This window comes from Pteropus vampyrus, unplaced genomic scaffold (genome assembly GCF_000151845.1).
Source record: "Pteropus vampyrus isolate Shadow unplaced genomic scaffold, Pvam_2.0 Scaffold47, whole genome shotgun sequence".
Classification (NCBI taxonomy): domain Eukaryota; kingdom Metazoa; phylum Chordata; class Mammalia; order Chiroptera; family Pteropodidae; genus Pteropus; species Pteropus vampyrus.
In genome coordinates, this window is record NW_011888828.1 from 7,833,863 (window position 1) to 7,846,324 (window position 12,462).

The 12,462-nt window shown below is 34.0% G+C and overlaps 1 protein-coding gene across 5 annotated transcripts in view; it reads left to right on the top strand.

Moving 5' to 3' along the window:
• Positions 1-12,462, top strand: part of ANAPC10 (anaphase promoting complex subunit 10) — a 271,547-nt gene that overhangs the window by 1,433 nt on the left and 257,652 nt on the right. For all 5 annotated transcript variants that reach the window (XM_011359429.2, XM_023530241.1, XM_011359425.2 and 2 more), the window contains exons 2-3: positions 1,217-1,343; positions 8,389-8,479. In XM_011359429.2, the coding sequence (XP_011357731.1) occupies positions 1,229-1,343; positions 8,389-8,479 (206 nt within the window). In that variant the 5' untranslated portion in view covers positions 1,217-1,228. The remainder of the gene's footprint in view (positions 1-1,216; positions 1,344-8,388; positions 8,480-12,462) is intronic.

The window sequence follows — 12,462 nt, forward strand, 5'->3', positions numbered from 1 at the left end:
TGCTAATTGTTTTTCCCTTTAAGCCATAAACAACACAAAGACTAAAACCAAGAATATTTATACTACCACATTCCCAAATTTAATACAAATAAGATTGAAGTTGGTTTTTTTTTTTTTTTTTTTTTTTTTTTTGGGGGGGGGGCGTTTGACAGTGACAAGACATTCAGCTTGTAATGATGGCGAGAGATTTAATTGTCTCATCGTAGATCTTAACTTGCATGTGGCAAATACTTTAGTTTATGATTGAATCGATTCTTCCTTGTATTCATTCAGTAAATTGCTAGTAGAGCATTTAAGTTTTAGGCCTTTATGAAATTTACACTCCAGTGACTCTGCTATTATATAGTGAATATTAAATGTTTGTGTGGAGGTTAGGGAACAAGTGAAATCCAATAGGTGTCAAGAAGATGACATACAGAACTATTGGTCTAGGTTTATAATAATAATAGCATGTATAACGACATTCAGTAGCTATAACTTTGCATTACAAAGCAGTTTTACAGATTGTTCACTATTCAAGAAGTATTTTTTCCCCACGTTTGCATAGACTTGCCAAGGTTAACAAAATTTGTGAAAGATGAAGTAAACTTTTGATTTTGAATAGGCCAGTTACTCACTTTTAGTTCTTGAAGCCATTTTTCTGACTTTATTATCTTCTATGGCAAGAACATATATAAAGGGACCTTTGGACAACTGGTTGGGAGACGTGATTTTTCTCTACATCACTTAATGGATTATTTAAAATGGAGACCAGTGTTTACATGTTCCTGGAAGAAGAGTATTTCAATCTGAGTTTTCTAGGGAGGGGAAAAAAAAACTTCATTTGAATTAAGAATTTTTACTCATAGGAGTGTAGAACTGTGCATCATTATAGAATTATAGATCAAGGTGACCTCTTTGACAGGAAGAGAAATAAAGCCCAGACCTGCACAGAGTCTAGGCTAGTTAAAGGAGGAACTGAAGAAAAAGTCCTGATCCTGTGCCCTTTTGCCTACTATACTCTGCTTCTTTGCTCGTCTTGTAAGTCATATTTTAGAAATAACTGAATTCATAAGATTTTTAAATTACAGCGATTAAGTTATGTTAACAGCATTTGAAGATGATGATTAATATCAAGGATATATTTGTGATCCCTTTTGTAATTAAAATTTTATTACTTTTTTAAAAAAGATGTGCAGGTCCTGGTATAATATGGATATTCTTTTTTTCCACATAGAATATTTTTAAAATGACCACGCCAAACAAGACTCCTCCTGGTGCTGACCCTAAGCAGTTGGAAAGGACTGGAACAGTACGGGAAATTGGGTCACAAGCTGTTTGGTCACTCTCATCTTGCAAGCCAGGTAAAACAAAATGAGAAATCTGTTTACAGTAACTACTTACCGTTTCCTTGTCCTCTGGAATGACTTTAGTATTGTTTTTGTTTATATTCTTTAATTCTAAAACTAAATTTAATCGGTTGTCATTTGTTATATATCTCTTCCTAATTGTTTTGTTAATATCCACTTCAATTGAACTGCATATGTCATAAGGTCTGTTTATCGTCCTCATCTCTATTATTCAGTTATTTGGTTAGCATTTTTTTGTTGGCTATTTCTCTAGATAGGATAAGTGGGTGATACATTTTTTGAGTGATATTCCAAAATAACTTTATTTTACTCTTGGTTAGAATAGAATTCTAGAATGTCAGTTTTTTTCTCAAAAATTTGTGGATGCTATTTTACCATTACTTCTTTTGTCATTTTGCAAATAAGGCCTATGCCTATCTCTCTTTTTTTCTAAATAACTTGTTCTTTCTTTCAGGAAGCATTTACCCTTTTCCTATTTGTTTTTAGAGTTCGAGACTTTGGCCAGGATATGGCAGGATACATGTGTGTCTTTTCTCATCTCTCTAATTTGATGGGCATTTTCTACCTGTAGGTGCAAGCTCAGAGAAAGATTTTTAGCTTTAGGAACTTTATAATGTTATTGGTTTAGTAGTTGCTTTTCCTTCAGGAACTTGTACTATTTACATGTTGACTCCAATAGCCATCTTCCCAACCAAGCCTCTTTTGTTTCCCTTTACAATTCCTTTCTCTCTCATCAGTAATTTATTGAGGTCTGTCTTATTTACGTACAATAAAATTCACCCTTTTTAGGCATATAGTTCTATGAATTTTAACAAACACAGATAGTCATATAAGTACCATCAAAATCAAATACAGTACATTTCCATCATCCAAAGAAATTTCTCAAATGCTTTCTCTACATCTATTGCTATGATCACATGGCTTTTCTCCTTTAGGCTGTTGGTGTGATGGATTACATTATTTGATTTAGAATGTCGAACCAGCTTTGCATACATGGAATAAATCTCAGTTGATTGTGGCATATAATTTTTTTAAAAAATAATATTCTATTTACTAATATTTTCTTGAGGATATTTGTATTTGTGTTCATGAGAGAGATTGTTTTTTAATTTCTCTTTCTTATGAGTCTTTATCTGGTTTTGGTATTTGGATAATGCAGCTGTCATAGAATGAGAATTAGTCTCTCTGCTTCTTTTTTCTGCAGTAGATTGTAGAGTATTGGAATAATTTCCTCCTTAAATGTTTGATAGAAATCACAAGTGAAACTGTCTAGACTTGGTGATTTCTTTTGGAAGGTTATTAATTTTTTATTTAATTTTTGTAATAGATTTAGATTATCTATTTCTTGTGGCGTGAGTTTTGGTAGATGGTGTCTTTCAAGGTATTGGTCCATTTTATTTAGGTTGTCACATTCATGCACATAAAGTTGTTTATAATACCTCTTTATTTATTTTTTTATTACCCATGGGATTATTAGTGATGGTCCCTCTTTTGTTTCTGATATTAGTAATTTGTGTTTTCTCTTTTTTTCCTTGAATAGGTTTATTGATTTTATTGACCTTTTCAAAGAACCAGCTTGTGGTTTTAATGATTTTTCTCTATTAATTTCCTGTTTTCGGTTACATTGATTTCTGCTCTGATTTTTATTATTTTTTCTGCTTATTTTGGATTTAATTTGCCCTTCTTTATATAATTTTCAAAGGTGAAAGTTTCGATTATTAATTTTAGATCTCTGTCTCTCTCCATATATATATATCTCTCTATGCTACAAATTTCTCACTAAGCACTGCTTTTGCTGCATTCTACAATTTTTGATAATTTGTATTTTCATTCAGTTTCAAATATGTTTAAATTTCTCTTGATACTTCTGTGATTCATATGTTGTTTAATCTTTAAATATTTGGAGATTTTTCAGTTTTTGTTCTGTTATTGATTTCTAGTTTAATTGTACTCTGGTCTGAGAGCATATTTTGTATGATTTCTGTTCTTTAAAAAAATTTTGTCTATTTTATAACCCAGAATGTGCTTCATCTTGGTGAATGTTACACATGAGCTTGAGGAGAATTGTATATTCTTGAGAAGCTTGTGTATTCTGTTGTTATTGGGTGAAGTAATCTATAAATATGAATTTGATCCAGTTGATTGATGGTGCTATTCAGTTCAGTTACATCCATACTGATTTTCTGACTACTGGATAAAGGCTAAGATTCAGTGGCTGAAATTCCTGTAGTGTCCTAGTTTTTGTTTCCCCTGTTATTTTAGAATTTCCCTAGAGACTCTTTAAATGATATCTGAGCTTGCAGTTTTTTAATAACTTCCTGTTGTACAGGAGCCCTGTTGATATGGTGGTTAAATTCTAGGAGGAACAAAAGTGTTCTGTAATCCTGTGGCTGGATCTCAATCTTTTAGTGGGCCTGTGTTCATGGCTGTGACCTTTACAAGTGCTTCTCACCTTTCTTCCCTCTTAGGTGAGATAGTGAAGCTGGAGGAGGCTGGAGTTGGATATATTTTCCTCCTCATGTCAGTAAGGCTGTGATAAAACTCATGTTAGTTACTAACACAGTTTTTCTTGAAGACAAGCTTTTGTTGAGAACAGAATGCTCTGGGTGTATTTTACAATCATTACTTTCACTCTCCCTTTGCAGGGAGCATTGGAGAATTTTCTCTGATCTTTACCCTGAAGAAAACCTGGTGGGGCTCCTAGAGGTAAAATTCATGAAAATGCAGAGCCTTCCTAAGACTGGGCTTCTAGGAGTTTTTCTCTCTCAAGCCAGTCCACACTCAGTCTCCAGCAATTTGTCAATTAGCCAATTACTCTTTTAAGTTTTCCTACCAGTTGCCGACTCCAGAGATGGTGCTCACCTCTCTCTTCAGTTTTCTGGGTGATAGCTTTCCCTGTGACCTCAATTCTTTTTGTACCTAAGAATTACTGGTTTTAGTTAGTTCATTGTGTTGTAAAGATGAGAGTGACATCTTCCAAGCTCTTTACATGTCAGACTGGAAACTGGATGTTCTTCCTTTTGGTTTTAAACTATATATCTTCATATTTCAACTGGATTTCTTGTAGGCAGCATATTATTGGGTCTTGCTTTTTTATCTAATCTGACATTCTTTATCTTTTAATTGGGAGTGTTTAGACCATCTACACTTAATGTTTCTATTGATGTAATTAGATTTAAAACTATCGGAATTTATTTTCCTTTTCTTGTTAATGTTTGTTCCTTCTTTTTCTCCTGTTTTCGGATGAATTCAGTATTTTTATGATTCTATTTTATCTCCACTACTGACTTATTAGTTATACATTCTTTTTGAAATTTCTGCATGGCTGCCCTAAGTGGTTGCCTTTTATCACAATTTACCTTCCAGCAGTATTATACCACTAGATATGATACATGAATCCTTCAACAATCCTTTCCAGCTCTTTCTCCTATCCTTTCTGCCATTTTTGTCATACCTCTTACTTTCATATTTTAAGCTCCAGAATATATTGTTGCTATTTTTGTTTAAAAGGGCCAATTATATTTTAGACTGATTAAAATATAAAAATATACCTTTTATGTTTACCTTAATTTTTTCAATTTTTAGAACTTTTCATTTCTTTGAATAGATTCAAATTTCTGTCTGGTATTGTAGTCCTTATGCCTAAAGAACTTTCTTCCACATTTTTTGTATTGCAGGTCTGCTAGCAATGTTAGGTTGGAAAAGTTTTCATTTTGCTTTTATTATTGTATCTTTTCCCTGCATGGGATTCTAGGTTGGCAGGTTTTTCCATTTACTGCTTTAAAGATGTCATTCCATTATCTTTTGGCTTGCATAGTTCCTGAAAAGAAGTCTGTTTTAATTAACGTTTTTTTTTTCCTGGCTACCTTTAAGATTTTATCTTTGATTTTCAGCAATATCAATATGATGTGTCAACATGTATATGTGTCTGTGTATGTATAATCCTGCACGAGATTCACTGAGATTCTTGGATCTTCTGGTTTGATGTCTTGCATTATTTTATGAAAATTCATGGCCATTATTTCTTCAAGTATTTCTTTTGCCCTATTTCTTCTCCGTTATCTTTCTGGGAATTCAGTTATACATATGCTAGATTTCTATTTTTTTTCCACTCTTTTTTTCTTTGGGTATTTTTTTATTGGCCTACCTTCAAGTCTACTGCTTCTTTCTTTGGCTTTATTGAATCTACTGATGATTCTGTATTCTGTTTAAAGAATCTTTCATCTCTGGTATGGTTTTTTTTTTTTTTTTTAAATAGCTTTTCCATTTGACTTTTAAAGGGGTTTTCATCTCTGTTGAAATTCCCTATCTGTTCCTGCATTTCATCTACTTTTTCCCCTGCTTTCTTTAACATTAATTATAGTTATTTAAAATCCCTGTCCAATAATTCTAACATCTGGGTAATATCTGAGTGTTTTTCTATTGATTGCTTTGTCTTTTGATATTTGTTTTCCTTTCTTGTTTGTCATAATTTTTTATTGAATGCCAACTCTCATATATAGACAGTACCTCACAGGATTTTCATATTCCTCTAAGGATGCCCAGGGCTTATGGTGGGATCTGTGGTTCCAGAGAAGTTTTCTTAGTGTGCTTCCTTGACTCTCAGTTTCACCTTTCTCTGTACCCATGTACTTCAGATGGTGTCTCTCTCCATACTCTTGCCCTGCTTCCAGCACTAGAATACTGTGCCTCGTTACTCAGTGTGGGGATGAGAAGCAGGGCTTGTTCTCTGTTTTTCTGATCCAGTTTGTCTTAAACAAACCCTTTATGCCCGGTCTCCAGGGTAGGGCTTTCTTAGCATTTTAGGCCCTCCTATGATAACCAAACTCAGTCTTGTATCTGTGGCTGGTCTTTTGTGGGAGAGAGTTTTCTGCTCCATGTCCGTAGGACGGACTGTGTCCTGCTTCTCCCTCAGGGGTAGAGGTTTTTTTCTTTTACTCTTCTCTCAGCGAGGATGGGTCTGTGTGTCCTGGAGTCAACCCGTTTGATGCTCCTCTCCCAGCAGCTTAAGTCCTTTTAGAAGGAGGGTGGGGCTCTTTGCTTTTCCTGCAGTGGTAATCAGTCTTCTTCTCTATGCATGTACCACTGAAGTAGGCTTTCCACTCTCCAGCTTTCCCCTAGATCTTTCTGGTATGTACAGTGAGGGCCCTTGGAAAAGAGTCTGAAAGGAACGTGAGTTCCCCTTGTGTTTGGGACTTCCACGGCTGCTATACTTTATGTTAGCCCACACTTGGCCTTTAGTAATTTGTTAAAGTCCAACCAGATTTATTCTTAGGTCAATGTTATCTGGTCAATGTTCTTTCCTTCTATGCCTCCCACAGTTTGGAATGATACTATGTCCTTTTTCTCCTGAGCCTAGGAGCTGCCCCTTCTTGAATTTGAGGCTGTTTAGTTGCTGCGTGGTTCAAGCTCTCATTTTTTCAAGAAAAATTTGTGGTTTATATAGCCTTTCTTTTTTTTTTTTTGAATAGGGATGATCTCATATCCTAGACTGCTTCAGAAGTTTCTCATATTCTTTATAACATCAAATACTTCTGTGATTTTGCCCAAATTGAATATCTTCCATTGCTTGACCTAATTCGACTAGTGCCATACTGTGTCAGTAATGTATGAATCAGTGCCAGTTCACATTCTTTTATGCTATAGCATTTGCAGAGGGCAACACGTAGAAGTCACCGATTCCCTGAAGATGCCCTACTTCTCTGATATCATCCAGATACAGAAGACAACAGTTGACACTATTAAAAGAGTGGTGAGACCACTTAAAAATGTGTCGGATATGAAAGTCATGAAATTTATCAGTGTAGGGTCATACATCCATTTTACTCCCTGTGATTTTGAGCTTTGAGTCCATCGGTGATATATCATTGATATGATTATCATTTTACACATTAAAAATGACTGACTACTCTTTATTAATGAGAAACAGCATAAGAAAGTTAATTGTTTAACCTTTACTTTGCTTCTCTATGGTCAGGTATTTTTCAATTCAAGTCAGTAAACAATTGCTCTAGAATATTGTTAGAGATTTAATGATAAAAAAGACACCACCCTTGCTGTCAAGGAGTTGTCAATCTGCTGGAGGACTCATGGCTTTAAACTAGTTATTATTGTACAATATAATAATGTGTAACTTCTGTTGAGTGCTTACTAAATGACATATCTTGTCCTAAGTACTTACATATATAAAATAAGCAATTATGTCAATAAAATCTCCAAAAGTCACACGAAGTATGTACTATAATGTATTTTTATCATTTTCTAAATAAGGATACTATAGTACAGAAATATTAAGTAATTTGGCAAAGATCTCATAATGAGTGAGAATGCTGAGATCCAAGCAGTCAGGACCCACTATGTCATGCTGCTTTGCCACAAAGTACGGGCTCAGTGCAGTAGCAGCCCAGAAGAGAAAGTGGTTGACTCTGCCTGAAAGGATCAGAGAAGTCTTCATGAAGATGACGCTTATGCTGCATGATGGAGCAAGGATAGGATTTCACTGAGTAAGGATATAACGGCGAGAGGAACAGTATGCACAAAGGTATACAGCTTAGACAAAAGGTGGCTCATTCATAGAATTATAGGTGGTCCGTAAGTCTAGAACAGAACGAGGTGGCCTAGATGAAGCTAGAAGTTAGGGAGAAGCCTGATCACATGGGACTTTATTAAACAGTTCATACTTTATTGTATAGCTAGTATGAACCACTGGAAATCTTTAAGTAGCAGTGTAAAACAATCAGAGTTCACATTTGTGAAGTGAATATAAATATACATATTGTATATTTAGAAGATGTTCTTTAAAAATTAGGGCCAACAACCAAGAAAACTCAGTTCTAATATAAACGTTTTCGTTTGCAAGTGCTATTTCTTCTAATGGTTGAGGTCTGGTTAAGAACATAGAAGAATTCTGGTTAATTTAAATTTCATACTACTGACCATCCTGTTTGTCAAACTTTCTGGACAAATATACATGGTAATTTTATGTTTTGAATATATAGCTCTTTCTTTATCATGAGAATTTATCGTCACTTGTCTTTAGGTTTTGGAGTAGATCAGTTACGAGATGACAATCTAGAAACTTACTGGCAATCAGATGGCTCCCAACCTCATTTAGTGAACATCCAATTCAGGTAATACATTTTTGAATTTTTCAATTTGTGTAGGTTATAAGTGGACAAAGAAATCCATTTTGCATACATAAGGTTTAAAAAATATTGAAATTATAGTGAAATGCATTTAACTCTGCTTTTGATCAGTCTTAGAGATTATTATTCTGCTCACTAGATTGTTCTAAGTTTACTTTGTCTTATTCTTTATGAATTTATGGTACCTTACATACACAGTTCCTTTAATGTAGATATTTCTCAAATATACTTTCAACATGATTTATCTCAGAAAAATATGCTTTGCTTATGACCCAGCACAATGACTTGATGCACTGCATTAAGTACACCTGGAGTGATGGTAGTAAGTTCATTATCAGGGGTAGACTTAGTTTATAAACCTATAAACCAAGTTTAGCTATAGACTATTCATATAACTTCTCAAATTTGTACTTCCATTTGGAAAAAAAATATTTTAACATAGAACCTTTAAGGACATTTTCAGTTTTCAAATTATTGGGGGCGGGGAGGAAAACAGCCATTTCGTTTGTCAATTGCTTTGAATTTATTGACATAGATAGAAACCAGTTAACTTGGTTATCTTATTCCATTTATGGCATCTATTTTAACGACCTATAGCATTGTGTTTTTAGTTTGTTATTATCTTCTTAGGTTGCAGATCAGCAAATTTCTTATGAAAAAGCTGGGTAGTAAATATTTTAAGCCTTGTAGGGTGTCTGGTCTCTGTTACAACTACTCATTTATCCCATGATAGCACAAAAGCAGCCATAGGCAATGCACAATGACTGAATTTAGCTGTTCCAGTTACACTTTATCTTACAAGAGTAGGTGGTGCATGAGGTTCAATCAGTGGGCAGAAGTGTGCCAACTCCTGTCCTAGGGTATGAAATATATATACACCAGAAATAAAAACCGGGTAATATTTTTTTAAAGACTTAAAATACCAGATACTTTGCTAAATGCCTTACCCATTCATTTCATTTAACCTTTACTGTTATTTTTAATTCTTTGTGGTCTCAGAAGCAGAGACTTAGGTAAGGTAAGTAATTTGCCCAAGGTCACATAGCAAGTGAGTGGCAAAATTACAATTTGAACACAAGTACTCCAACTCGAGAGCCACTGCTTTTAATCGTTAGATTGTATAGTGCAGGGTAAATTGCTTCTCTGTGATAACGAGGTTATTGCTTCAAAGTTGTATAATATGTGTCCTTATTTAATTGTATTATATTGGAATAGCAGGGTTTTTTCCAGCAAATACGGTTTTATACAGAAGGCCAATGTATTGAACAAATGATAATAAAAATAACCTTTTGAAATAGTGAAGAACAGGAGAATGTTAAGAACAGTTGAAGTTCTTCTGGTTAGCTTCATTTTGAAGAGAAGGGTTGATGGTTTAACAGTGGAGATAAATAAAAATTTTTTAAAAAGATCAATATTTCCCAGAATCTAGTTGAATGAGAGCATTGATAGCCATAAATGCCATTGTCATTTAAAACACTTTGAACAAAAAGTAGTTTATAAATTGAGTGGTATCATGAATACACATAAATACCAACACATGTATGGCTGTAAATTGCTTAAACCAAATCATATAAATTAATTTCTCCTCCTCTCCAAATTGAAGACTGTCCATAACTTTTATACTTTATAATTTTGTAGGGTTTTAGATTTTTAAAAAATATTAGTTAACAGATGAACACTAGGACCTGTTGCATGATAGCACTGCAGTTTCAGCACTTAGACATCTTTGTTAAAAAAACCAAACCATTTGTGCAATCATTGAATAGTTTACTACATTTCTCCCTTATTTTTAAAAAGTAGAGCAAATGGAAAAAATCAAAGTGCTGATATCATTTTAAAAATAATAGGTACTAAGCTTAATAACTTAAGACAATTGTGACTATGTTGGAAATCATTAATCTCAACCAGATATTTATTGGTCCTTACCATTCAACTACATGGTACAATACGAATGGATAAAAAAAACCAGAATTAAAGGAAATTTGTTGTCAGAGATTATGACTAAAACGTGGTTTAATATAAGATTGAGTAAACTTTTTAACTCTTAGGAACTAACTTTTATACCTTCATTATGTAAGCCCAGTGTTCAGCTTTCTTCCATTTGATTTTCTACATATTTTCATGCATACCTTGTGTAGTAAAGAAAGGACTTTCTGTATTGAAAAGAAATTGTATTACAGGTAAGCTTGAAAGAAGTTCAATTCAGACTTTATATTTTGTTAAGATGAAACAAAATATTTAACTCCTTAGGTATTCTCTCCTTCACAGAGAAAATAAACAACTCTTAATTCTTGTAGCAGTTTCTCAGCTAGTTGAGCATGTAGATTTTGGGAATGATTAGTATGTATTGCTGATGTGTCAAGGTGGGCTTGTAGTGCATAATTACACAGTAGCATTTAATTTTAGACCTCATCCCTCCTTTAAATCAGGGACAAATTATTGCCTTGCCCTAGATGAGAACTCGAAGAGGAGCAGGTATGACATTTTGGGGTAATAAATACAGTTCTCTGTTCATTTCAAATAGCAAAAGATAGATTAGAAATGAAAACGATCAGTCCTAGCTAATAGTGAAAGGCTCAGACTTGCTTTACTTTCTTGTAAGATTTATTCCTCTCCCTAAGCTTGAGTCTGTTGTGAATGAAAGAATAAAGATGTGGCCTGCTTTTCTTTCCCTACCTTGCTTTTGTCTTCTCCCATATTCTTAACTAATTTCTGAACTCTCTAGGCCTGCTGGTATGGAAGTGGAGAAGGAAAATTAATTATTATATTGTATAGTCTAGGTTAAATTGCAATTCTATCTTGGTGATCTAGTCTTGGTGCTCTCTGTGCTTAAATATATGTTTAAAGCTAACTGTATCTTTTGGATGCTTTTATGGCTGAAAGAATCTACTTCCACAGTTACTTAGTGCTCTGGATGATTCACGTGCAGTTCTCTTGATGAGGGTGCATTCATCATCATTTAGTCCTTCCTCAAATCCTAGGCCTTTGGTGATACCTCCAGAACTTTTTATCAACTCAAACTGACACTCTGTATCCATTAAACAATAACTCCCTATTGCCCTCCCTTCCCCAGCCCCTGGTCTTAACTGTTCTACTTTCCTGTCTCCATGTATTTAACTGTTCTAACTTTGTTGCATAAGTGGAATCATACATTCATCCTTTTGTGTCTGGCTTAATTTAGCATAATGTTTTCAGGGTTATCCATGTTGTAGCATGTATCAGAATTTCATTCATTTTTAGTCTGAATAATATTTCATTGAATTGTTTCTACTCTATGGCTATTGTAAATAATGCTGCTATGAACATGGATGTACAAATATCTGTTTGGGTCCTGGCTTTCAGTTCTTTTGTGTATATACCCAGAAGTGGAATTGCTGGATCAAATGGTAATTGTATGTTTAATTTTTTGAGGTACTGCCCTACTGTTTCCCATAGCAGCTGCACCATTTTACATTCACACCAGCAATATACAGGAGTTCCAATTTGTCCACATCCATGCCAACACTGGTTTTCTGTTTTTGTTGTTATTGTCGTTTTTGATAATAGCCATCCTAATGGGTGTGGAATGGTATCTCATGGTTTTGGTTTGTATTTCTCTAATGATTAGTGATGTTGAGACACTTCATGTCTAATTGGCCATTTGATATCTTCTTTAGAGAAATGGCTATTCAAGTCCTTTGCCCATTTTTGAATTGGGTTTTTTGTTTTCTTGTTGAGTTTTAGATATTAATTCCTTATCAGATGTGATTTCCAAATAGTTTCTCCCATTCTGTGGGTTGCCTTTTTATAAAAGTTTTTAATATTGATGAAGTCTAATTTTTTTATGTTGCTTGTTCCTTTGGTGTGATATCTCATTGATTGGTTATAATTGTTCTATTTTATTATTAGATATTGTGCCTAATTTATAAATTAAACTTTATCATAGGTATGAGACTCCATTTACATATTATTCTGCTTTATACTGTCTT